This window comes from Myxocyprinus asiaticus, chromosome 13, assembly GCF_019703515.2.
Source record: "Myxocyprinus asiaticus isolate MX2 ecotype Aquarium Trade chromosome 13, UBuf_Myxa_2, whole genome shotgun sequence".
NCBI classification, from domain to species: domain Eukaryota; kingdom Metazoa; phylum Chordata; class Actinopteri; order Cypriniformes; family Catostomidae; genus Myxocyprinus; species Myxocyprinus asiaticus.
Window position 1 is genome coordinate 5,900,723 of NC_059356.1, and position 27,162 is coordinate 5,927,884.

The 27,162-nt window shown below is 38.7% G+C and overlaps 1 protein-coding gene across 12 annotated transcripts in view; it reads left to right on the plus strand.

Annotated features, from left to right (window-relative positions):
- The window catches only part of LOC127450336 (gastrula zinc finger protein XlCGF57.1-like), a 279,453-nt gene that overhangs the window by 242,440 nt on the left and 9,851 nt on the right, over nucleotides 1-27,162 (plus strand). For 3 of the 12 annotated variants that reach the window (XM_051714380.1, XM_051714379.1, XM_051714378.1), the window contains exon 2: nucleotides 19,803-19,869. The exons of 4 other annotated variants lie outside the window; for them this stretch is intronic. Coding sequence is in view for 3 of the 8 variants with exons in the window: in XM_051714372.1 (XP_051570332.1) it covers nucleotides 18,851-18,932; nucleotides 19,117-19,161 (127 nt within the window). In the remaining 5 variants the exon portion in view is untranslated. Of the gene's footprint in view, nucleotides 1-18,574; nucleotides 18,933-19,116; nucleotides 19,162-19,802; nucleotides 19,870-27,162 lie in introns of those variants that run through there. 5 more of the 12 variants (XM_051714372.1, XM_051714377.1, XM_051714374.1 and 2 more) reach the window with 5 other exon arrangements.

The window sequence follows — 27,162 nt, forward strand, 5'->3', positions numbered from 1 at the left end:
CTGGTGTTCAACAGTGACAAATGTATGATCAAGCAGCAAAGCATCCCCTTCTTTGGTAATCTGTACACAGAAAAAGGAATCAGATCAGATCCAGCTAAGGTCCATGATGTACATAAAATTCCAACCCCACAAAGCAAAGGTGACCTTAACCAATTTATGTACATGTTGAACTACCTTAAATCCCAAAGTTTGCAGACAAAGCCCACAGTCTGAAAGAATTGCTCAAAAGTGAAACGCCATGAGCATGGGATACTGTTTACCAGAATTGCTTTGATGATCTAAAGAATGCATTGACTTTAGGTACTTGTCTCAATAATATGATCCAACAGCTACTCTTACTCTTTGAGGTAGATGCATCACAGAAAGGCACTGGCGGAGCTTTGGTGCAGGACAATACACTAATTGCCTTTGGATAAGTCGATTACCCACTGAACGAATACACCCCTTACTGAACGAGTCAGTCAATTAGTTTGTGTTGTGAACAAATTGAATATACTGGTAAACTCATTTGCATGTCATGACCGACATGAATGAATCAGTCATCATGAATGCTTACCAGCTGAATGAGAGAATGAGCTGCGTGTCGTTTGTTCATATCGTCAATCTCGTTCAACAAGAAAAGGGGCCGGATGAATTATGAATAAAAGTGATGACTACACATTACAATGACATATGGACTTTATTGAAACTCATTATTATTTTTTGATAAAAAGTAGTGCTCAGCAGTTCACAGTATGATATATGCTTTGCAATATATATGCTTTTTTAATTTGTGGGGATAGACTTATGATGCTTTAAAGGAATAGTTCACCCAAAAATGAAAATTTACTCACCCTCAAGCCATCCAAGATGTATCTGTGTTTCTTTCTTCATCAAAACAGAATTTAAGATTTTTAGGATTATATTTGAGGCCTCCTCCTTTAAACAATGCAAGTGAATGCACTCGTCACGTGGAGGAGGAGGCAGGAAGCATGTCATTGTTTGCAAGAGAAGGAGCGCTGTACAAAAGTTTAATTGTCTTTGCTGTAGATTTGTATTTGTATAAGTGCATTGTTCAAAATGGTCCTTTTGGTGTGTGTATCCTGGATGCTTCAACCTTCAGAAACCCCAAAGAAAATGCACGCTGGGAAAAATATTAACTTTTCGTCGATTGCCTATACATGATCATGAGCGATTTGAAGCTCTGGCTTATCACACTGAACCTGGATATCACTACACACCTACAGGTGCATCTCAATAAATTAGAATGTTGAGGAAAAGTTCATTTATTTCAGTAATTCAACTCAAATTGTGAAACTCGTGTATAAAATAAATTCAATGCACACAGACTGAAGTAGTTTAAGTCTTTGGTTCTTTTAATTGTGATGATTTTGGCTCACATTTAACAAAAACCCACCAATTCACTATCTCAGAAAATTAGAATATGGTGACATGCCAATCAGCTAATCAACTCAAAACACCTGCAAAGGTTTCCTGAGCCTTCAAAATGGTCTCTCAGTTTGGTTCACTAGGCTACACAATCATGGGGAAGACTGCTGATCTGACAGTTGTCCAGAAGACAATCATTGACACCCTTCACAAGAAGGGTAAGCCACAAACATTCATTGCCAAAGAAGCTGGCTGTTCACAGAGTGCTGTATCCAAGCATGTTAACAGAAAGTTGAGTGGAAGGAAAAAGTGTGGAAGAAAAAGATGCACAACCAACCGAGAGAACCGCAGCCTTATGATTGTCAAGCAAAATCGATTCAAGAATTTGGGTGAACTTCACAAGGAATGGACTGAGGCTGGGGACAAGGCATCAAGAGCCACCACACACAGACATGTCAAGGAATTTGGCTACAGTTGTCGTATTCCTCTTGTGGTTCGTACTCCTGAACCACAGACAACGTCAGAGGTGTCTTACCTGGGCTAAGGAGAAGAAGAACTGGACTGTTGCCCAGTGGTCCAAAGTCCTCTTTTCAGATGAGAGCAGTTTTGTATTTCATTTGGAAACCAAGGTCCTAGAGTCTGGAGGAAGGGTGGAGAAGCTCATAGCCCAAGTTGCTTGAAGTCCAGTGCTAAGTTTCCACAGTCTGTGATGATTTGGGGTGCAATGTCATCTGCTGATGTTGGTCCATTGTGTTTTTTGAAAACCAAAGTCACTGCACCCGTTTACCAAGAAACTTTGGAGCACTTCATGCTTCCTTCTGCTGACCAGCTTTTTAAAGATGCTGATTTCATTTTCCAGCAGGATTTGGCACCTGCCCACACTGCCAAAAGCACCAAAAGTTGGTTAAATGACCATGGTGTTGGTGTGCTTGACTGGCCAGCAAACTCACCAGACCTGAAGCCCATAGAGAATCTATGGGGTATTGTCAAGAGGAAAATGAGAAACAAGAAACCAAAAAATGCAGATGAGCTGAAGGCCACTGTCAAAGAAACCTGGGCTTCCATACCACCTCAGCAGTGCCACAAACTGATCACCTCCATGCCACGCCGAATTGAGGCAGTAATTAAAGCAAAAGGAGCCCCTACCAAGTATTGAGTACATATACAGTAAATGAACATACTTTCCAGAAGGCCAACAATTCACTAAAAATGTTTTTTTTTATTGGTCTTATGATGTATTCTAATTTTTTGAGATAGTGAATTGGTGGGTTTTTGTTAAATGTGAGCCAAAATCATCACAATTAAAAGAACCAAAGACTTAAACTACTTCAGTCTGTGTGCATTGAATTTATTTAATACACGAGTTTCACAATTTGAGTTGAATTACTGAAATAAATGAACTTTTCCACGACATTCTAATTTATTGAGATGCACCTGTACATTCTCTCAAATATTGGAGGGTGTGCAGTGAACATTTTACCCCTGAGGATTTCAGACCATCGAAAGAAGCAAAGGGTCGATATCTGAATTCATCGGCTGTGCCCGTGCTGTTTTTCCAGCGAACTCAGGTACAGTATGTGTGAAAACTTTGTCAATGTCACGCCTCCCTCGGGCTCTGCACCTCCCTCAGTGTTCCGTTCCTCATCACCCGATTTCTAATTCACCGCACCTGCACTCAATTCACTCGCTCATCACTGCCTGCATAATTAACTCACCTTCACGCCACTTCACTGTCAAGTCTCACACAAAGGACTCTAGTTTGACCACGCTGCTGTCACGCAGTGGTTATTTACCTGTCTGTATTTGCTCTTGATCTTCATCAATATCTGTTTAGTGCTTACCCTGCTGTTTCGCCTGTAACCTTTTCTTCAGTTCTGTGGACATCAACCATATACACAGAAGCTTCTCTTCTGTGTGTTATCACCTGTACCATTGATCTCACTGTGTAAACCCTGTAAATCCTGTGAATCTCAGTAAACGCTCTCAAACTTGGTTTCACTAACTGCAACTTGTGTGGCTTGAATTCCTGACAGTCATATAGCCTATATATTTCTGCTAAAGAAAAAGAACAAGTAGATAATGCAACGGCATTGCTCCGAAATAAAGGATGGTTATTTACTGCAGTAATGTTTTTTTATTATTATTATTTGGAAATTATTTTTTATTTTATGTTGTTTCGGACTGTTTTGGTTTGTGAACGGCGCTTGGTCTGTGGTCTGTGCAAGTTTCTCTTGTAAACAACGACGCGCTTCCTGCCTCCTCCTCCAAGTGATGTGTGACCTTACCAACAAGCTTACGTAATCCCTCTCATGTGCGCGCGTCACAGAGATGTATGGAAGCGAACATTTGTAGTTAAAAAGTATAGAAGTATTGTTTTGTTTCTCAAAATAATCAATCGTTTGGGTTCAGAAGAACTTTTATTTCTTTTTTGCACCCTAAATATGCATTTTGGACCGTCAAAAAAATGGAGTACATTCACTTGCATTGTTTAAATCTAAAAATCTTAAATTCTGTTTTGATGAAGAAACAGAATTTTTGATGAAGAAAGAAACTCAGATACGCCTTGGATGGCCAGCAAATTTTCATTTTTGGGTGAACTATTCCTTTAACGCTCTGCAGTGCTGAAGTCTCTTAGTAGAATTTTTATAAAGGATATTAGACTTGTTGCCTGCTTTCGGTTCAATGCAGTTACTTAAAAGACAGTCATTTGGTCCCACCTGCAGGTGCAAAGGCATAACTTGAAGATCTGGTCAATGAACAAATCAATGAACGGAATCAAAAGAATCGAGTCACTAAAATAAATCTAAATCACCACCACTAATTCTGAGCATCACACTGTTGCAATCATCAGTTTTTGCCCCTGACAAACAGAAGGTTCTCAGAACGAAGACTGCAAAGGACCCCAAACTCAGTGCATTAAAATAAATCATCCACCAGGGTTGGCCATAAAAAATTCAAGATCTCCTAAAAGACCTACTCAGCTACTGTTCGAGAGGAACTCTCAATAGAAACAGGAGTTCTATTCAAGGGTAGACAAGTGCCTATTCCAGAATCAATGACTGATGACATTCTGACACAACTCCATGCAGGCCATCAAGGAAGGCATTGAAAAAACAAGCAGGCTGGCTAGAGAGAGTTTATTGGACAAAGATAAATGATGACACTGAGAAAGTCTGCAGATCCTGCAGTACATGTGTAGAACATCAAGACACAAACCCAAAAGAACCCATTATTCCACACAAAACTTCCACAAAGCCATGGCAGTATCTGGTGTCTGACCTATTTGAGATTCATGGACATCAATACCTACTCACTGTAGACAAGTATTCCAAATACTCAGTGGTGGATGAAATGCCGTGCCAGCAACCAGCCATGCAGTAGCACAAAAAATGCAATTGTACATTTATTTATTCAGGTGACCAGACAAAATAATGACAGATATCGGACCACAGTACACATGACAACCTTTCAAGAAATTCATTGATAACTGGGTAATAAAAAACACCACAATTTCACTGCATTATCCAAAAAACAGCAGATTAATTGAGAGGCATGTAAGACACATCAAGTCCATTGTTAAGAAAATCTTGAAGCACAAAAGTGATCTGCAGGTGGCACTGCTGCAGCTACGAGCAACACCCACTGACATTGATTTAACGTTCCCTACAGAATTACTCTTTGACAGACATGTCACCACCCTCTTACCAAGTCATGGAGATCCAGGCAAGGAGGAACACAGAATGCACCTGGAAAAGATAACCACAATGATGAAAACACATCATGATTGTTGTAGTCGCACAGACCTACCTCCACTGTACATTGGACAGCAAATAAGAGTGCCAGACATGAGAGGAAAAAATGGCACCCAGGAACTGTTGTTGAAAGGTGCCGTGAGCCCAAAATCTATCAGATCCAAACACCAAATGGAAACCCAATCAGACATACTAGGAGTAACCTCCGTGAAATGTACGTGTAACATACAGAGAAAATTCGGGAAAAAGTACACTTCACTGAAACACAGAAACAAGATGTGGTTGAACAAAGCCACAGTTATCCTGCTGGAAACAAAATCACACAACCTCTTGAAACAAAGACAGACAATACAGACTCTAAGACATCAAGGCTAACATGCACAAGGTCTGGACAGATCATAATTAGGCTAGCACAGTACAAGGACTACGTGAAAGGTTTGATTAAGAGTCAAGAAGTCAAAAGAATACCAATTAGTGACAAAGTGCTTAGTTCTGCGTACATTTGAGTATGTGACCAAACAGTTTGTTATTGTTCAAGTCAAGACCACAGCAATATATTCTTTACTGAATGTAAAGTGAAAAAAGAGCTTTGTTAATTAAGATTCTGTAATACAGTATTATAAGTTGAGCATGTTGCACTGTGTGATTATAAGATGTGTTTTGGTGTTTATGTTAAACAGAGGGAAGTTGTGATGCATAATATGCAGTGTGCGTACATCGGAAATGTTATGTTAGGTTGAATAAAGCATGCAGTGTGTCAGAGTAAAGACGGTCTTCATAAAAACCCAATGTTGTCCAATTTTAATTCAGTGGCCCACTTAAGACTGCAGTCAGGGGTGCAGCACTAAATGATGGGCCCCCAAAGAGTTTGAGTGTGGTTTTATGGTAATATATAAACATTTTTAGATGGAAATCTAACAGTGCTATATTATTTACAACCTCAATTCCAAAAAAGTTGGGACCGTATGGAAAATGCTAATACAAAAAAAAAGATTTGTAAATTCTATTCTCCCTATTTCTATCATCTATTCTTTAAATTGAAAGATAAACAACAACACATCATTTGATGTTTATTTAAAAAAAAAAAAAAAAAAATTAATGAACACTCATTTCAAATCAGAGTATTGCAACACCCTGCAAAAAAAGTTGGGACAGTTGAGTGTTTACCACTGTGTAACAATTTTTCCCCATTCATCCATTATGCAGGTCTTCAGCTGCACAATTGCACAGGGCCTTCGTTGACGTATTTTGTGCTTCATAATATGGCACACATTCTCAACTGGAGACAGGTCAGGACTGCAGGCAGGCCAATATAGCACCCGCACTCTCTGCTTATGCAGCCATGCACTTGTAACCTGTGCAGTATGTGATTTGCCGTTTGGCCTGCTGGAAAATCTCTTCTCAATGTGTGTGATATCCGATCCCTCAGACGTCAATGAATAACATGACATGGGCTCTGGAATACTTCAGGAAACCTTTTTCAGTCAACACCATTCGCCGCTGCATCCACAGATGCAAGTTAAGGCTTTAAGCCATACATCAACACTTACCTGAAGCAGCATCGACTTCTCTGGGCTCAGTCTCATCTGAGATGGAAAGTAGAACAGTGGAATCATGTTTAGTGATCCGACGAGTCCACATTTCAAATAGTTTTTTGAAGAAAAAAAAAAACTGCCATTGTGTTCTCCTTGCCAAAGAGGAAAAGAACCATCCAAGCTGTTCAGCGTCAGGTCCAAAGCCAGATGTCATTTGCATGGGGGTGTGTCAGTGCCCATAGCATGGGTAACTTGCACATCTGTGAGAGCACCACAAATGCAGAAAGATATGTCCAGGGACATCCCTGCATTTTCCAGCAGGACAATGATAAACCACATACTGCCCAGATTACAAGTGCATGGCTGCATAAGCAGAGAGTGCAGATTGGCCTCCTACAGTCCTGACTGTTCTCCAATTGAGAATGCTTGGCGCATTATGAAGTGCAAAATACGACAATGAAGGCCTGTACAATTGTACCGCTGAAGACCTGCATAATGGATGAATGGGGGAAAATTCTGCTTGCTAATATGAAAAAAAAATAAATAATTTGGTTTCTTCAGTGCCCAAACTCTTAAGTGTTATTAGAAGAAGTGATGATGTTACACATTTTTGGAGCGTGTTACAATCATGTGATTGGAAATGATTGTGTGTACATATATATATATATATATATATATATATATATATATATATATATGATTAAATTCAAAAGGTAAAACATCAAATAATGTGTTGTTGTAGTGCTTTTAATATAACACAGGGTGAACAGAATTAACAGTCACAATTTTTATTAGAATTTTCCATACTGTCCCAACTTTTTCGGAATTGGGGTGTGTAAGTAATTCATAGCTTTTTATTTTCAAACAAAAAATATCATTTGAATCAAATGAAATGCCTAAAAGAAATGCCTATCAATGAATCACATTTATTTCTATCACACATTTAAAACAACACATGTTGACCAAAGTGCTTTACACTAGAAAAATTAAAATACAACTACATTTAAACACAAACATACTAAAAACATAAACCAAAATATAGATACAGTCAAAGGCAATAGAGAAAAGATTAGTTTTTAACTGAGTTTTAAAAGACTCAATTGTGCCACAGGATCTAATGTGGAGAGGCAAACTATTCCAAAGGTGAGGGGCTGCAACAGAGAAGGCACAATCCCCTTTAGATTTCAGAAAGGACTATGGGACACTCAAAAGCAGACACTGTGAAGACCTTAATGATCTAGTGGTTTGATATTTGATGTAGAAGGTCAGAAATGTAATCAGATGCAAACCCATGCAGACCCTTAAAATTTTTTAAAAGTACGTGAAACAGATTTCTATATTTAACTGGAAGCCAGTGCAGAGAGGCCAAGAAGTGGAAGAAAATACTACTGTGCTTCCTGGTGCTAGTCAGGAATCTAGCCACTGCATTTTGCACTAACTGTAAACATAAAAAGGAAGCGTTTAAAAACCCCAAATACAATGAATTACAGTAATCAATTCTGGATGAAATAAAAGCATGAATAACAGTCTCCAGATCCTTAAATGACAATTTTTGCAATGGCCCTAAGTTGTATAAAGCCACCTTTTAACAGAATTTATTTGTCAAATTTTCAATTGGAATAAAAATATCACCCAGATTCCTCGCCTGAGTATTTAAATTAGTTGAAAAGGGGTCTAAACGTTTAATTAAATGTTTGCCTGAATCAGGGGGGCCAAACACTACCTTTGTTGTTATGGTGACTTTGCTGGCAAAGTTACCATAAGATGTCTGAAATGAAAAGAGTGCAAGGTTTTTCAGCCTATTCTGAGGCATTGCTGCTCTTAGATCTGCTCTTAGTCTTAACTTGCTAACTGACATTGACTAAATGTCTAAAATTAAATTAAAATATTACAAAACAAATTATAATTTTATTATAATTTATTTATATACTTTTTTTTATTTATTAAAAAACAATAATTATTTCTTAATAGCCTTGATACTATATTTTGCATTATTTTAATTCAAATGTATTTTTATTTCTATGATAGTGGAATTATTTAGCTGTTTTCCCAGTGACAACACATTATTCATTGTGTCAGTAAGTGAAACGCAATTGATTTCAATACAGGTGACGTGTAAGGAATGACGCGATACTCTATAAAGTATAAATATGCATAGCACACTCACATTTTGGGTACAATAGTCAGTTTTCTATCATATTAAACTAATTTTTAACTCAAAAACTTTCTCTCGATCTCAGAGGCAGCTCACTAGGTTTTGGAATGGACCCTTTGATTTGCTCACGTCACTTTATTTAGCAAGAGACAGACTGTGGTTCTCACAGGTCTCACAGTGAAATTATGTAGTTGGTAATAATGTTACAGACTGGTAAATAATTCTGTTTTATTTATTAACCAAAGGCACTTTTTTTTATTGCATGTGCCGAGTATGTGTTAATTTCAGAGTTGGCACATGCAAAGTGTTAATTCAGCACCCTGTTTACAGGGAAATAACAAATATTTAACCTGAGTAGCTAAGTTTATAATCAGACGCACTGGTAGCTGTCTAAACCTGCTGGGCATTATTGTCTGCCGCATCTCTATCAGTGCCTTCAGTCGTCCAGCTACGGGGCTATCAGCCGGGAGCCACCTATCACAGATTGCCCCATTAATCCTGGAACATCTCCAGGTGGTGAGGCAGCGGTGAGGTACGTCTCCCTGCCAACCCCCTGTCACCTCCCACAGCTGGACACTAGATCCTTTCCATTGCTTCTTGTTCTTGCATTCCCATCAAGACATTCTTCCTTTACAGGTTATACCTCACCAAATATCACAAATGTTCCCGATTCCTGCTTTCTCCCCCACTCAATCCCTCTCCAGAAATCCCCAGATAAGGACCGAGTATGTAAGCGTAAATAATTCCCCCCCACCCCCTTTCCGTCTCCCACATAATACCTCACCACATATGACAAATGTTCCCTATTTTTACTTTCTCACTTCTGCACACCCCACTTTTCATCCTCCCTTCTTAACCATAACCAGAAGCTCCCTTTCTCAGCTTCCATTTTATATGCACTCTGTGGCCAGATCGGCATATTTTGAGCATTTCAGATCAGAAATTTCAGCTGCTGGCCAAGGTCAACCACCATTGACCTATCACTTCCAGGTGCCAGGATTGATCTTGCTTCCCTCCATGCAGTGCCTTGTGCGACACCTCCCTTTTTTAACAAACTCAGTGAACTTCCGAGGAGCATGAAGGCCTTAGCTTGCCTTTACATGCCTCTAGGAACTCTGCCAGCTTTCACAGGACCTGATCATGACGCCACCTCTACTGTCCTTGTGTCAAGGTTGTCCTGCATCCAGCCAAAATGTGCTGCAGATGTGCTCTTGGGGCCTTACAGAGGGGACAACTCTCCTCTTTGACACACCACAGAGACAAATTTCCAGGGCTTGGAAGAGTGTCATTGGTGGATCTTATTAGAAAACTTGCCTGGGGTACCTTCTACAGGTCAGCCCAATTGTAAAACCCTATCAGATGTACCCTCCTGTAACAGGTTCGACGATGAAGGTGCAAGGAGGAAGCAGGAGTTGGCGAAATCCAACACAAAAGGTATTTATTATTATCAACAAAACAAACTCGCTTTTCAGTGGAATCTCAATGTTCATGAACAGCACATGAACGTATCTGGCTGTTCTCACCACATTACATCCTTCCTTGATGAATCTGCAGACCCTTTTAAGTCATTAACCTCATCCATCTGCAACTGCATCTCCTAAGGATCCTTTTCTCATTAACCATGGCTGTACCAGTTGTGTCCGTAGAGCCCATCCTAATTTGTCCATCATCTATCCCTACTCTCGGAGGACCACTGAGCTGTTTTTATTGTATTGTGCTCTTAGTTGGTTAGGGTTTCCCCTGCATGAGAATATGTGGGTAAGGCTACTAGCCTGCTCACCCCTGTGCAGAATTTCCTGTAGTCAGTCTTTTCTGACTGTCTTCCAGTCTTCCCTGGACTCCAACTGCGCTACTCACAGAAGTCACTGGTCTCACAGAATACTAATCAGATGCACAGGAAGCTGTCTAAACCTGCTGGGAATTATTGCCTGCCACACCTCCGCCAGTGCCTTCAGTCATCCAGCTAGGGGGTCATCAGCCCCTGAGCCACCCATCACAGATGTTTAATCCCATTAATCCTGGGACATCTCCTGGTGGTGGGGCAGCGGTCAGGGATGTCTCTTTGCCACCCCCCACAGCTGGACACTGGATCCTTTCCACTGCTTCTCCTTCTTGCATTCCCATCAAGACATCCCTCCTTAACAGGTCATACCATGCAGCCAGAATTCGATTCCCCCCAGCAGTATTGATTGACACGTTTACTGACCTTTCTTCTGTAAGAAACTCATAAATTGTCTGCTACTTCTTGCACTTTCTCCACTCCTTTCTCTTTTTTAAAGTCTGATTTTGGCTTCATTTCTGTAGTAATGTATTACATGACATACTGTACACTTAGTTTGCACTGCACGCTGGTTGAACTTGATGAACAGACCGCTTTTGTTTTTGTTGGGGATGGGGGCAGCTAACAAGGAGACAGGGCAGATTGGGGAAACTCCCCATTTTTATGGATTGAAAATGGAGTATTGCAATGTTTTATTCCTACCAATCAGAGCATGTGAGCGGAGCGTAGTTGTCAGAATTTCACAGAAGCGAAGAGCGCATTTCACAAGATTGCGCTAAGCCCCGCTCCGGCCACTCTCGAGACGCTTTCCTTCCGTTCCTCCTAGAATGCGCTACATGTCTCGTGCGGCCACATGAATATGTGTGCACTTCTACACTGACAAAAATCTGGTGTTGAGGCTGTATTACATCCAAGATTTTAAACAGAGTGGACTATCAGAAATGAGGCAGTGATTAAACTCAGTGAGATTTGCAAGCTGCTGGTGACAAAGGCCGAATCCAGCAACAACCCACGGTGAGGTGAGAGCACATAGGTAGTTCAAAACACAGATTAGGATTCCTGGACATACGTCTATAAAGTAACTATTACTGCGGACGTCTGTAATGTTTAACATCAGTTTGCATGGGATAAGCGATGTCTGTTTAAATCGCAGAGATGTGAGTGTCGACTGCATTTACACACTGCTGTTGCGTAACTGTGCTGATTAATTATACAGGAAATAATAAACATGCACATACTGTATCTGGAAATTGATTGGAATACCTGTGAAAATACAACAGAACTGGTGACATTAGTGAGCCAGTAATCCTACATTACACTCTTGAATTAAAAATACAGACAATCCATTCAGATTTGAGCAGAGTGAATGGGGAAAATTGTGTTGAGCCCTGCGTTTCACAATATATTTTCTGGAGGGACAATTTTACACAGTCATAGGTGCTTGTGTAAGCTACTTTTTACATTTTCATAATCAAAAGAAATCATGCCCGTCTTTTAATGGCCATTTTAAAGGTAAAAAATGCACAATGGTGTGCTGTTTCTCCATTTATCTTTACCGGCGCGGGAACGTGCAGCCCGTAGAAAGTCCAGAAAAATTTATGACATGACCGATTCACACGGGATTAAAATCTGAGAAGATATGGGTAAATATTACATTACCACGTCCTATTATAAAATAATCCTGTCCGAATAGAGCTTGAGAGAACAAGGCTATTTTTTTTAGCCTACAACAGGGCATTGTTTGCCTATTCGATGAGTGTTTTTTCTTTTTGTAGCTGATGCAAACAAAATATAACAATAATAAACAAGAATGCTAACAAAGAAATTATGTTTCATTTCTTTCTCAATTTCATGCCACTCTGCTCCAAAATCACTCTCGATCATGAGCATGGAGCGGAGCGATGACTTTGAACTTGAGTTGAGCTATCACACATGAGCAAATATTTGAGCAGAGTGACAATTCACATTGCTCTGCTCACATGCTCTTCTACCAATACCATGTTATTTCTATATATAATGGTTTCATTATTATATCATGGAATATCAGTATTGCCTTTTAGTGGGTCCCCCTCCAGCGAGTGCCCCTGTTTCTCAGATCCATTACCCCAGGTCCAACACCCCTGGCTACAGACCAGCCTAATGGCAGGCCATCCTGGCCCCTTAGCATAATATTTTTATCTCTTGTACACCTTAATAAATACTGAATGATGATGAATTGAATCTTAAATCTACAACACTATAATTCTGTTTGTTGTTTAGATAAAGCAGTCAGGACACGGGACAGTTAGCAGTCAGCATTGCTTTCATATCTTGTGTGTAGGCTGTTATTTATTGAATAATCCTATTTTATTAAGTGTTTGACTGTGTCTCATTTTTTACATTTGTTTTCAAGTAGACCATGTTAAATTTTAGGTAATACAAAACTTGGCTGGGTCTCATATTTAAAGTCAGCAGTAAACACTCTCATTCACTGTAAATCCAGCAGGTATCAGCAAGTCCAAAACAGAATTATAAGACTGTGAATAAAGGGAATAAAGATACCCTTCTTGATTTATGATATGGTATGAATCCCTAAAATGACGGTAAACAGAAAAGTAAAAATACCACTAGAAGTCTGTTTAACGCAGTTCTTTATTTCTCATATTTTCTGAACATTGTTATTGAAGTGAGTAAACAGTGAACAGCAGAGCAAAATTCTACACAAGACACATTTACAATGGAGGGAAATCCCACGGCAAGCTTGAACCTGAGAAACAGATAAAAGTGATATTTCAATAAAAATATTCACATTTTATTTTGATCTCAGTGACTTCTGGTTATCAAATACATGTGCCAAACACTAACATCTTTTATGTCTTTATTTGTACAGAGTATCATTTGCAAATTTAATAGATAACTAACAAATTTCTTTGCTTTTTTTCAAAATTTTTCCATTGTTTCCTTTATCACAAATAATATGTTATATTTCTCACAAAAACACCACAGTATACAGTGTTTTTTTAAGACATGGTCCATGGTAATGCCATGTTTTGCCATAGTAAAACCATGGAATTTTTTAATTACCTTGGAGTACCATGACAATATCATGAAATAATTAAATAGTAATGATTTAGTACCATGGCATTACCCATGGTATTACTGCCCCCCAGAGTAGGGATAAGGAGAAAGTTTGCCTTTGTGTATGAAAGTTGTGCATAAGGAACATGATTTGAGGATTGAGACAAAGACGATAAAAGGACTGATTTAAAAGTGCTCAGCACAAAAAAGTGTTGGCCATAAAGGCGTTAGCGAATGGGCTACTTGTGTTAATGTGGAGTGGCATGAGTTACAGGAAACCTCAAGCAGTCTGTTGACCTGATGAAGTGCTCTGCAGTCAAGTTGTGCTTGAGTCAATGTTTTAAGTTGTTGTTCTGTTGTTCTCTTTGGTCTTCTGACCTGCCCAGTTCCTTCTTTCCTCTGCCCTCCTACAAGCCAGTACCTCACTCTCAGGTACATGTAAACACTCCTGAAACAGCGGGCTCCAGTTCACTCATATCAGAGCAACGGAACTCTCTCCCATGCACCCACTCACACATACAACGCTCACACACACCTACACACATTGTAACTGTTTGCTGTGGAAATTGTGTTTGTTTGATTTATTGGATTGTTTAATTGTTTGGTTTTGTTGGCCATTGTTTCGAATAAATGTGTTAATGAGTTGAGTTACAGACACTGGTGTCCCTTAATGTTAATTTTCCTCCTTTTTTTTTTTAAAGCAATTTCTTTTAGTTGACATTTCCCCAGAACTCAATCAATGTCACTTTCATCACTGTGACTAGTGGCTTGTTTAGAGCTATCCTGGACAAAAGATTTATTTTGACAGGCTAAATCCTGTCTGGCACCCGATTTATTTGTTTAATTTTTATTATATAAATTGAATTATTTATTTAAATGTATTTAAAATGATTAGAACAGGTATTGTTGGGTTTAATTTACCCACTATAGATGTAACAATCCTTACAGTTAGACATACTATACGTAGGTGCACTTAGAAACCAATCAGACATTTTATAAGTGAACTTAGAAAACATCCTGGATGTGATGATTAATTGATGTTTGTGTGTGGTTTTACAGATTCGCAAACGCTTGTCTTCCAATTTGGCGACCAGGGAGTTTTTGCAGTGCATGAGGGAGTTGACACAGCAACAGATAGAAGAAGAGCTGGAGTTGAGGTTTGAGAAGATGAATAGAGAGATGGAGATGAGGTGAGAGGAGCTGGAGCATGAGGCAAGACTTAGGCAAGAGGAGATGACACGTAGAGAGAAGGAAACTGAGGCTTTTGCCTCCGTCTTCACAAATCTGGCTTCAGCCCTACTCCCTAGGAAATAGATTGCCAGAGATAATGCCAAAAATACTTTGTTTGCCTTGGTGGGCACTTTATGTAATTGGGGCAGAGATGTATCTGCCCATAACGTAGTGCCAACCCAAAGATAACTTTAGTATTAGTGCATGCCAGCAGTGTGACAGATTGCCAACATGGCGAGCAATATCGATGAACGTGTGTGTAACGGTTTTTTTTTTTTTTTGCAAATTCCGCACAAATTGGTCATCAAATAACTTGGTCCTGACTAGCCAGACATAACTAATAAATAATAAATTGTATGAATTGTATGATGAAAAATGTTATGTCATAAAGCCTTGGCTCTTGGTTGTGTTGAACCGAATACAATTTTATATTTCCCATATTTACTTTTTTGTTCTTATTTTGCAAGGGGACAGGGGGATGTATACAGCTGTAGTGTAGGTTTATGTGATTTCAAACATTTCTACTCCAAACCTATATACTACTTGAAATTAACTGATTTTAAACATTATTATTATTATTATTAAACATTTATTTTTTGTTTAGTTCTTGGCATGTAGATATTTCTGTTTATGTTTGTTGACAGCTATTTCACCATATATTTTTCTTAATCAACATTATAATATAAATAGTTCTTATTTAGAATATTACAATCAACATGATGTTCTAAGTGTGCCGCCTTGTGGTGGAATAATGCAAGTACACCACATATTGTGTCATAGCGTTTGTATTTGAATGAGTTGAACCAGTTAAATAATGTAAAAAATAAAAATAGTGTTGGGTCATTATCAAAACATGGTAACAAACATGTCCCTTTACTTTTCAGTTATGAAAAAGATTTCAATTGTACAAAAAACAAAAATAAATACAAAAATTAAAAGCCATTTTCTAACCTTATATTAAATAAAACAAAATGGTTTGACTCTATAACTATTTACATAGTTACATGTTTTTTATATACAGTGCATCCGGAAAGTATTCACAGTGCTTCACTTTTTCCACATTTTGTTATGTTACAGCCTTATTCCAAAAGAAGTTTTTGAAATCTTTGTAAATTTATTAAAAATAAAAAACGAAAAAAAAAATAAAATAATAATAATAATAAAAAATAAAAAAAATCACATGTACATAAGTATTCGCAGCCTTTGCCATGACACTCAAAATTGAGCTCAGGTGCATCCTGTTTCCACTGATCATCCTTGAGATGTTTCTACAACTTGATTGGAGTCCACCTGTGGTAAATTCAGTTGATTGGACATGATTTGGAAAGGCACACACCTGTCTATATAAGGTCCCGCAGTTAACAGTGCATGTCAGAGCACAAACCAAGCCATGAAGTCCAAGGAATTGTCTGTAGACCTCTGAGACAGGATTGTATCGAGGCACAGATCTGGGGAAGGGTACAGAAAAATTTCTGCAGCATTGAAGGACCCAATGAGCACAGTGGCCTCCATCATCCGTAAATGGAAGAAGTTTGGAACCACCAGGACTCTTCCTAGAGCTGGCCTAGAGCTGGCCACCTGGCCAAACTGAGTGATCAGGGGAGAAGGGCCTTAATCAGGGAGGTGACCAAGAACCCGATGGTCACTCTCTGACAGAGCTCTAGCGTTTCTCTGTGGAGAGAGGAGAACCTTCCAGAAGAACAACCATCTCTGCAGCACTCCACCAATCAGGCCTGTATGGTAGAGTGGCCAGACGGAAGCCACTCCTCAGTAAAAGGCACATGACAGCCTGCCTGGAGTTTGCCAAAAGGCACCTGAAGGACTCTCAGACCATGAGAAACAAAGATTGAACTCTTTGGCCTGAATGGCAAGTGTCATGTCTGGAGGAAACCAGGCACCTCTCATCACCTGGCCAATACCATCCCTACAGTGAAGCATGGTGGTGGCAGCATCATGCTGTGGGGATGTTTTGCAGCGGCAGGAACTGGGAGACTAGTCAGGATCAAGGGAAAGATGAATGCAGCAATGTACAGAGACATCCTTGATGAAAACCTGCTCCAGAGCGCTCTGGACCTCAGACTGGGGCAAAGGTTCATCTTCCAACAGGACAACAACCCTAATCACACAGCCAAGATAACAAAGGAGTGGCTCCAGGACAACTCTGTGAATGTCCTTGAGTGGCCCAGCCAGAGCCCAGACTTGAACCCGATTGAACATCTCTGGAGAGATCTGAAAATGGCTGTGCACTGACACTCCCCATCCAACCTGATGAAGCTTGAGGTCCTGCAAAGAAGAATGGGAGAAACTGCCCAAAAATAGGTGTGCCAAGCTTGTAGCATCATACTCAAAAAGACTTGAGGCTGTAATTGGTGCCATAGGTGCTTCAACAAAGTATTGAGCAAAGGCTGTGAATACTTGTGTTTTTATTGTTTTTTTTTTTTGTTGTTTTTTTTTTTATAAATTTGCAAAGATTTCAAACAAACTTCTTTCATGTTGTCATTATGGGGTACTGTTTATAGAATTGAGGAAAATAATGAATTTAATCAATTTTGGAATAAGGCTGTAACATAACAAAATGTGGAAAAAGTGAAGCGCTGTGAATACTTTCCGGATGCACTGTATATATTTGAATTTGTCTAATACCTGTACAAACCCTTTTCCCCTTCATCTGGTACACCACTTCTATAACATTTAAATTTATTTATGTGTTTATTTTTTACTCATTTGATTTTCTCTGGTCAAGCATTAGTGCAAGGTCTAACAAGTGAAAGCAAAATAATAATTTAAAAACAATGTTTGTCCTTTGATTTCATGTCATTGGTGTTATAAATGTAAAAATGTTTTTTGAAAAAAAAAAAAAAAAAAACAAGTTGTGGAAAAGAACTTCTGAGGTCAAAGTTCAGAGAAAGAATAGGCTACTCAAATGTGTAAATAGTGATTTTCCAACCATGTTTAATAAGTTATTAATTTATATTTTAACTGTAATTTTGTTTTCTCTCACATGGTTCATTTAAATATGTCATTGTTTAACATTCATGTGAAAGATTTTATTGAATTATTATTTTTTTTTAATAGTACAATTTATTGATTTCAGTCAGATCAGTGGTGTGTGTTTTGTGATGATATCGACACCATTTTAGAAAACGTAAACTTTTATGAGAATTTATCACTGGTGTTATCGTCACTGGTGTTACAACCCTTGCTTAATTCGTTAAACAAAATTAAATAAGCAACAACGATCAAGTTAATGTACAAGAATAATGTTGTTTAAAAAAAAAATATTCTTTAGCTTTTATGGGTGTAAACTGAACTGAATTGAAAATGTCAGTATTTTGTAAGTCGGAATGTAAATATTTGTTGAAAATGACCCGATTAACTAATGCTTAATCTATAGCAATCAGAGCAAGATCTGCCCCACTTATATTTGTGACCCAGAGCCGCTACTGCAAATTGGTACAAATTTCTGAAATCATCCTATATGTTTCAGATAGCCTATTCATTCAAATGATATTAATATTGATTATACTGTAAGATGTTAAAACATGCCATGTCTTCTGGGTAAATTTCCAAACATATTTTTTACATAGTTTTCTGTTTATGTAAAGTCCCCTATTGCCTCCTTTGAGAAAGTGTCATAAAATAATTAGCGTTTATAATTATAGTGGTTATGCGATAATGTACTGTAACTGACGGTGTATTGTGATGTCCGTGTGTCCCCAAGTGCTTAAAAATGGTCTTGCAATGGTTCATGCTGTCAGTAGATGGCGATAATGCGCGATATTAGTTTGTGATTCGCTATTAGAGAAGAAGATGATGATGAAGAAGATTCTCCGCGCTGAATGAGAATAAATGTGACTTTCATCTCTTCTGTTTCTTCAGTGACTTCACAAGTTTTATTTGCAGTGTTTATTTTCGGCGGGAGAATTGTAAAACTCCAGGAAACAAGTGAAATCTGTGTGACACTGTTGTAAAGATGTTTATTAAAGAGGAGAGTGAAGATATGGCTTATCCAGAAGCATGCAGAATTAAAACCGAACACACTGACGAACAAACAGGTTGGTGTTCATTCTTCATTCTTTACTTATAAAACCATATGAGCTGAGAGGTACCCTTGTTAAACAAACGAATAAATGGGGAAGATGAAAGATGCCTGTCTTAAAAACAATGTGTTAGAAATCTAAGTCTGATATTCTTAATGTTTTTTTTTTCTTTCTTCATTTATGTATAATACTACGACAGACAAATCTAATCACAGAATCCCAGTCAAAAAGATTATTCTGAAAGGTAAACTTATTCTATAAATGTATACAGGGCTATACTGTATATACATATTTGAGGGGGCGTCTTCTAGATCTTCCCTTACAAAACAACTTTGAAAATGCATTCAATTGATCAAAACTTTTAATTGCAAAACATCTTCCAGATTTGTTGTAGGGCTGCACAATCTTTTTGACAAAGAAAAAAATGGCATAGTGTGATTATTAAACTGTAAAAGGCTGTAATTAATCAAATCAAACGGCTAACTGTACATTATCCTGCTTATTACACGCCCACGAACCAAATAAATATGGACATAACATTTTGCGTTGAGATTATGTAATTATGTGAAGAGAAAGAAAACCGCAGAATTTCACCTCCGGTTTGCCTCAGTTCTGTTGGCGTTTATTTTGAAATGAATGACGGTCTGACTTCCCATTATCCAGCTTAATACAAGACTACTTGCCAAATGAAGAAATAAAAGATTGTATTGAGTTTAAATTATTTTATTAGGTCACTTATAGAGTTCACGCAGTGATCTGAGATGCACTAAAGATGACTCGCAATACCCAGATGAGCGGTTGTTCTTTAGAAATATCACTCTGCACCATTGACCAATAAGAATAAAGTAATCCAGACAGCCTTGTAATAATATTTTTTATGCACAGTTCTTTCTAATCACTAACCACTCAGGCTGATGTCCATGTTCATACTGCCAGTCAACTTGTCCAGCAGGTAAATTGAAATAGTTTGTGAAAGTGTCTCGAATGTTTTCATTCTTGTTGAGCAAAAAAAAAAAAAAAAAAACACTTGTCATTGCTGCAGCAGCTTGTAAAGAAATACATTTAGCTAGAGAACTAGCTTGCTTGTCTTTCATTAGGGCTGAAACGTTATCGACAGCATCAACCATAAAAAATTGTCAACAAAAATCATAGGCCCTACAACTCATCTAGCTTTTTTGAGTTACATCTGTTGTGAAAGGGCCTTTAGACTGCTAGACCGGGTCTGCATCCTAGACTACTCAAGGTCAATGCATTAAGCAGTCTGTGGCCAACAGTTCCCCAACCCACATAATATATATATATATATATATATATATATATATATATATATATATATATATATGTGTGTGTGTGCTAATGGCACAGCCCGCAGCGCAAAATGCAAGACACAAATATTGAATAATATAAAACTGGTTAGAATTCATTTATTTAATATTATTTTATTATTATTCATTAAAGCTAAAATATAAGAAATGGTTTGAAACATTCATTATTCATTTTTAATATTTATCATGAATGGATAATGGACCCTTTTCATGAATTTTACTATGATTATAATGAAAGTCGGCAATGTTTAAATTTTTTTTTTTTTTCTTTTTTAAATCAGTCAATATGATGGGCATCATTTGCGTGGCACAACTTTAAAGGTTTTTTTTCTACTGGTCCTGCCAAATTTTCACTGGCCCAAACACAAAAATTAATTTTTTTTTTTTTTTTAAATCTTACAATAATAAAGAAAAGCAAAAATGTGTGTGTGTGTGTGTGTGTGTGTGTGTGTGTGTGTATGTATGTATGTATGTTTTATATATATATATATATATATATATATATATATATATATATATATATATAAACAACATTTAAACCCCACAACCACCCCTCCCAAATCCCAACCCCGCCCCCCAACAAACATCCCTGTGGTCACACGAGTAAATATACAGAAAAAAAGCAAACAAACACACACAAAAAAAATATATAATAATCATACTCAATTAAAACTATACTACTCTCTCCATGCCCCACACCGAGAGCCCTCCAAAAACACTAAATATTTTCCCCATTTTCCATCAAACAAATCTAAGTTACCCTGTCTTCCAAATGACACCTCTTCAAAAGCCTCCACCCTCCCCATCTCTGTGCACCACTCCGAAAATGGGGGCGCACCAGCTGACCTCAAAGCCCTCAAAATAATATGCCTGGCAATCATCACACATGTCAGAACCCAATTCTCTATGTGACTTCCCCACATCGATAACCGCCCCATCGCCCAAAACAGAGTCTGGGGCAAACGAAACCCGAGTGCCCACCACATCACACACAAAACTCTGAACCTTCAACCAGAATTTCTAGCTCTCAATACACCACCAAAAAAACATGGGCCATGTCTCCATCTTCTGACTGGCATCGCCAGCAGGTGGGTGTGTCTTTAAGACCAAGCCTGTACAATCTAGAGGGGGTCCAATAAAATCTATGTAAAATCTAGAATTGCATAAGGCGCACCCTTGCATCTCTAGATGCAGACTTGATGTTTTTTAGAATCTTAGCCCACACTCCCTCCTCCAATACCAAGTTGAAATCTTTCTCCCATAATCTCTTGATAGAAGTTAGAGCTCCGTCCCCCAGACTCTGCATTAGCAGGGAGTAATACACTGATGCCTCATGACCTTTTCCAAAAGCAGTAATGACCATTCCCAGAATATCTGCCACTTTAGGGGGGTGTATGCTACTCCCAAAAATAGTACAGAGCAGGTGGCACAGTTGTAAATACCTATAAAACGGAGATCTGGGAATCCCAAAATATTGAACCAAATTTTCAAAAGATCTCAACACTCCACTCTCATATAGGTCACTGAGCATATTAACCTCCCTCACAATCCACTCTGACCAGCAGAAAGGGGAATTATTAATACATAATTTTGGGTTCTGCCATATGCTCGAGGCAACATTTAAATAAATGTCCAGTGTGTTTAACTTGGACACTTTTGTCCATACCGCGTGCAAATGCGAGATAACGGGGTGTAACTTCTCCGATTAGTTTAATAGGCTTTGCTATGTCAAAATAGGACTTCCTGTTCAATACCAAATCAGGAAGAGGCTCTCTCAGGTAGAAGCGATCAATTAGCCAACTATCTGAGACCGAATGCATAATAATAAAACAAAATCTTGGGTAGGCCTAGCCCACCTTTGTCAATCAGCCTATGTAACTTATTGAAATGTAATCTGGGACGCTTACCATTCCAAATGAAGGACTTCGCTATGCTTGAAATAAGAGAGGGGGACATCTACAGGGAGAGATTGTAGCAGGTAGTTGGAATACAATTCCTTTTAATAACATTAACCTTCCCAATCATCGATAAATGTAATGAAGCCCACCTGCCCACATCATTCGAAAACCTTTTTATTAAGGGATCAAAATTAACTCTAATTTAGCTCTCCATTCTTTAATGATTCTGTATAAACTTCTTACAAAATTGGAGCCAGTTCTGTAGCATAAGATCTAAAAAACTCAGCGGCAAAGCCATCTGGCCCCCGGAGCCTTGCCTGTAGGCAAGGCCTTAATTACCTCACCAAACTCCTCCAAGTTTATCTCAGAATCAAGATATTTTTTTTTTGCTCAGTCGTCAGTTTAGGGAGTTCTAACAAAATTTAAAATATCTTCATCAGTAGACGAAGACGTGGAACTATAAAGATCAAGATAGAAATCTTTAAAAGCATTATTAATATCAATGGCCGAGGTAAAAATTTCACCACCAGCAGATTTCACTGAGGGAATGGTATAAAAAGACACTCTGCTTTATATATCAAGCCAAAAGCTTCCCTGCCTTGTCCCCCAACTCAAAGTATGACTGTCTTGCCCTGAATAACCAAAATTCTACCTTCTGCGACAAAATAGTATTATATGTGTATTTCAATCGGGTCAATTCTCTGAGGCCATCAGACAACATTCGGTGCTTCAGCTCTGCCTCTGCACTTTTAATATTCCGTTCCAACTCCATGAGTTGTCATGCTTTGGATTTTTTGATGAATGAGGCATACTGTATGATCCGACCCCTAAGAACCGCCTTAAGTGCCTCCCAAGCCACGCCCACAGAGGATACTGAGGACCAGTTGGTCTCCATATAAACATTGATTTCAGCTTTTAACATTTGTTGAAAATCAGGATTTATCAAAGGGGATACATTAAAGCACCAACTATATGATTTATTTTTCTCTGTACGTGGCAACACCTCAAAACTCACCAGGGCGTGATCTGAGACTAAGATGTTTCCAATTGAACAAATCAACAAAAGATGAAATGAGGGACTTATATATATATATATATATATAAATCTATTCTAGAATAAATCTTATGGACTGATGAAAAACATTTATAGTCACTCCCAGATGGGTTTAAAAGTTTCCAAATATCTGTAAGACCAAAATTTTTACACATCCTGTGAAGCATCAGTGTTGCTCTAGGGGGCTTACACACTTCTGCTTCACTATGATCATGTTGGGTGCCAGCAGCTTGCAACATCTCTTCAAGATCTATAAAAAAGCCCTGATCATCAGTGTTAGGTGCGTAAATATTAGCCAAAATCAACCTTTGCCCCTGAATTTCCGCTAAAACAATAATGACTCTTCCTAATTTATCTGTACTCTGTTTGAGACATTTGAATTGTAAATGTTTACTTATCAATGTGATGACTCCCCTGCTCTTACTTGAGCCAGCATTAAAGAAAATATGTCCACCCCATATCTTCCCAAATTTTTCAGCTTCCTGCGGGGAAAGATGCGTTTCTTGAAGAAACGCTATCATATCTTACGTATAAGAAATAACCTTCCTTCTTTTTATGGGGTGCCCCAACCCATTCACATTCAACATGTGAGAGACAATCCACTCATTTTAACATGACATTTTGACACATTAGAAAAAATTATGAAAATAAAATAAAAAATATATTAATAAAATATTTATTAATATATTAATAAAAATAAAATTAGAAAGACCACATTCCAATATTATTGCAACAGTCAAACCCCGAACCACCCCCCACCCCAAACCAAACAAACAGAAAAAATAAAAACGTGTGTATTAACCCCGCGTACGACAGCGCCAACCGGGAGAGATTGTAGCAGGTAGTTACATTTTAACTACCTGATGTCCATCCCTCTAAACACAAACAGTCCATGTACGCCTACGAGAACCCCGTGACAGCTTTGCCGTCAGATTGCTCAAGTCCGGTGTTTATATACAAATTTTGTGAGACAGAAAAAAAATCTATAATACAAACTCCAGCCAATAGGCAGAATACCCACAGAGAAGGTGTAGATTCATTCACAAAACTGTCTCGGTGTGTTCCTCCACAAAACAAACTCCAGCCGCTAGCTGAACCATCACACACACACAAAAAAATAATACATCCATTCAGTTTCCTTGGGCAGTCAAACGAATGTTCAGTGAGCCAGCTGTTCATGAGTGCAGCGGATGACCTAATCCTTCCAATGTCCTGCAAAAAATACTCCACAAAACCAACTCCAGCCGCTAGGTGGAACCAACACCAAAAAAAAATAAATAAATAAAAAATAAAAAGGCAAGACATTCAAGTGAATGTTCAGTGAGTCAAGCTCACTTGGGGGCAACATGAAAATCACCAAATGGCTTATTAACCCAACTGACTCTATGAAAGACAGTGCCTGCCTGAATTTCGTTTCCATCGCAGTAATCGATCGACAGATTACAGCAAGATCTTCCAAGTCCGCCACGACCTTCGCCAGCATTACAGACATGCTGGAAAGTTGGCGATGAATTTCTCCCGCCGCACCATCCAAATTAAGTCCCTGGTCTGCGGCCCTGTCTGGGGTATCAACTAGTGCCCGACTGATATATCAGTCAGCCGATATTATCTCTGCAATATTATCTTCTACACATTGGTAATTGCTGCAGCAAAAATACTTGGAAAAGAGCAAGGACAGTTCTAGGAGAGCACGCTCTGTGTCTGCACACTCTTGTGCACTCACGCGACTGTGCCTTTGGTCCATCCAATATATTATACGCTCGCACATCTTTGCAAGATAAATATAATCGTGTTCGCTTGTCTCCGAGTGCTCGTTTAGAAGACTGTGTTCGCACCGTGTAATTTTGTGCTCTCTCGCTTGTTGTCTGCTTGCACTAACATTATAAATGCAGCACTGACCCAATCGGGCAAGTGACAGTTCTAGCAACTGGCCTGAATCTCTCTCACACTGACCTCGGGCCATCGTGTAGTAAAGGTCTGCATGGGCCTTAAAATGAAACCCGAACCCGACCAGTACCCGAAATCGTGTGGTCTGACCCTACTCGGCCCGAACGATACAGTCAAATATTAGGCCTGAACCCGACCCGAAATCGCTTACTATCTAATTTCTTCTCCTAGCAAGTACTGTTGCAATAGGCTATATTTTAAGTAAGCATACAGGCAACAGTCGTAACAGTACTGAAACAGTAAACATACACAGTTTTAACAAGGCATGGCAGCCCCTTAGTACACTAGAGCAGAAGGGAAAAAAAGCATTGACTTACTGTTTATACACTGAAACTTTGCTTGGTGCAGAACAATCTGGAATATAATGAAACAATGCAACAGTACCCCCTCTTGGTGCAGAACAATCTGGAATAATATGAAACACTGCAACAGTCCTCTCTTTGCAGCTTGAACTTGTTTAGAACGTTGAATCTTTGTGACAACTGTGCTAAAAACAATCTAGACGCAGTGTAAAGAATGTAACAAGAGTGCAGGTGTCTCAACATGCGTTTTTGACAATTTGAAGTTCTTTTTAACTTGACATGGTGTTTAAACAGTGCCGGTCCTGCGCAAGACGCTAAAGAAAAAGCGAGATGCAGTGCAAATGTCAAAGACATTCATCCAGCATGTGTTTAAACAATGGGAAAACAGAACAGATGCGCGCAAAAACACGTTGATGTGAACGGAAAATTCCCAGAATTTTGCAACCCTATCGGCAGTAGACTTGCCACAGTATCATAATTTTCACACGGGTGCGGCGTTCAAGTTCAAACCGACTAATTACCGCTGGTTGTATGCTAGGTGGTACTATGCAGTAGGCTACACAATAATGCAAGGCAGCTTGATTTCAAACTTTGAACTTAATTTTTTTTTTTTTTTTTTTTTTAACAAAAAATTTAAATGAAACTGAAAAAAAAATGAAGTGCAATTAAAATTGTGGTGTTCAACTTTTTTAAAGATGGCTTTTCAGCAGTTGTGAAGGGCAACATCTCTTTGGAAATTAATCTTCTTAATCCGTGCATTCTCTACCGGTCACAATATTTTTCACAATTTGTTCACAATATTTTTAGATATAAATATATGCAGTTGTGCTCAAAAGTTTGCATACCCTTGGAGAATTGGTAATATATGTACCAGTTTTAAAGAAAACAAGAGTGAGCAGGCAAAACACATTTCTTTTATTTCTTATGGGATTCATATTCAACTGTAGGTTATAACAGAATGGCACAATCATAAAACAAAACATGGCAACAAAGAAAAAAATGAAATGACCCCTGTTCAAAAGTCTGCATACCCTTAGTTCGTAATACTGTGTATTGCCCCCTTTAGCATCAATTACAGCGTGCAGTCTTTTGTAATAGTTGTCTATGAGGCCCCAAATTCTTGCAGGTGGTATAGCTGCCCATTCATCTTGGCAAAATGCCTCCAGGTCATGCAAAGTCTTTGGTCGTCTTGCATGAACCGCACGTTTGAGATCTCCCCAGAGTGGCTCGATGATATTAAGGTCAGGAGACTGTGATGGCCACTCCAGATCCTTCACCTTTTTCTGCTGTAACCAGTGGAGGGTCAACTTGGCCTTGTGCTTAGGGTCATTGTCGTGCTGGAAAGTCCAAGAGTGTCCCATGCGCAGCTTTTGTGCAGAAGAATGCAAATTGTCTGCCAGTATTTTCTGATAACATGCTGCATTCATCTTGCCATCAATTTTCACAAGATTCCCCGTGCCTTTAGAGCTCACACAACCCCAAAACATCAGTGTGCCACCACCATGCTTCACAGTGGGGATAGTATTCTTTTCACTATAGGCCTTGTTGACCCCTTGTTGTTCTCCTGAGGTTACCTGTGGGTTTTTCTTTGTATCCCGAACAATTCTTCTGGCAGTTGTGGCTGAAATCTTTCTTGGTCTACCTGACCTTGGCTTGGTATCAAGAGATCCCCGAATTTTCCACTTCTTAATAAGTGATTGAACAGTACTGACTGGCATT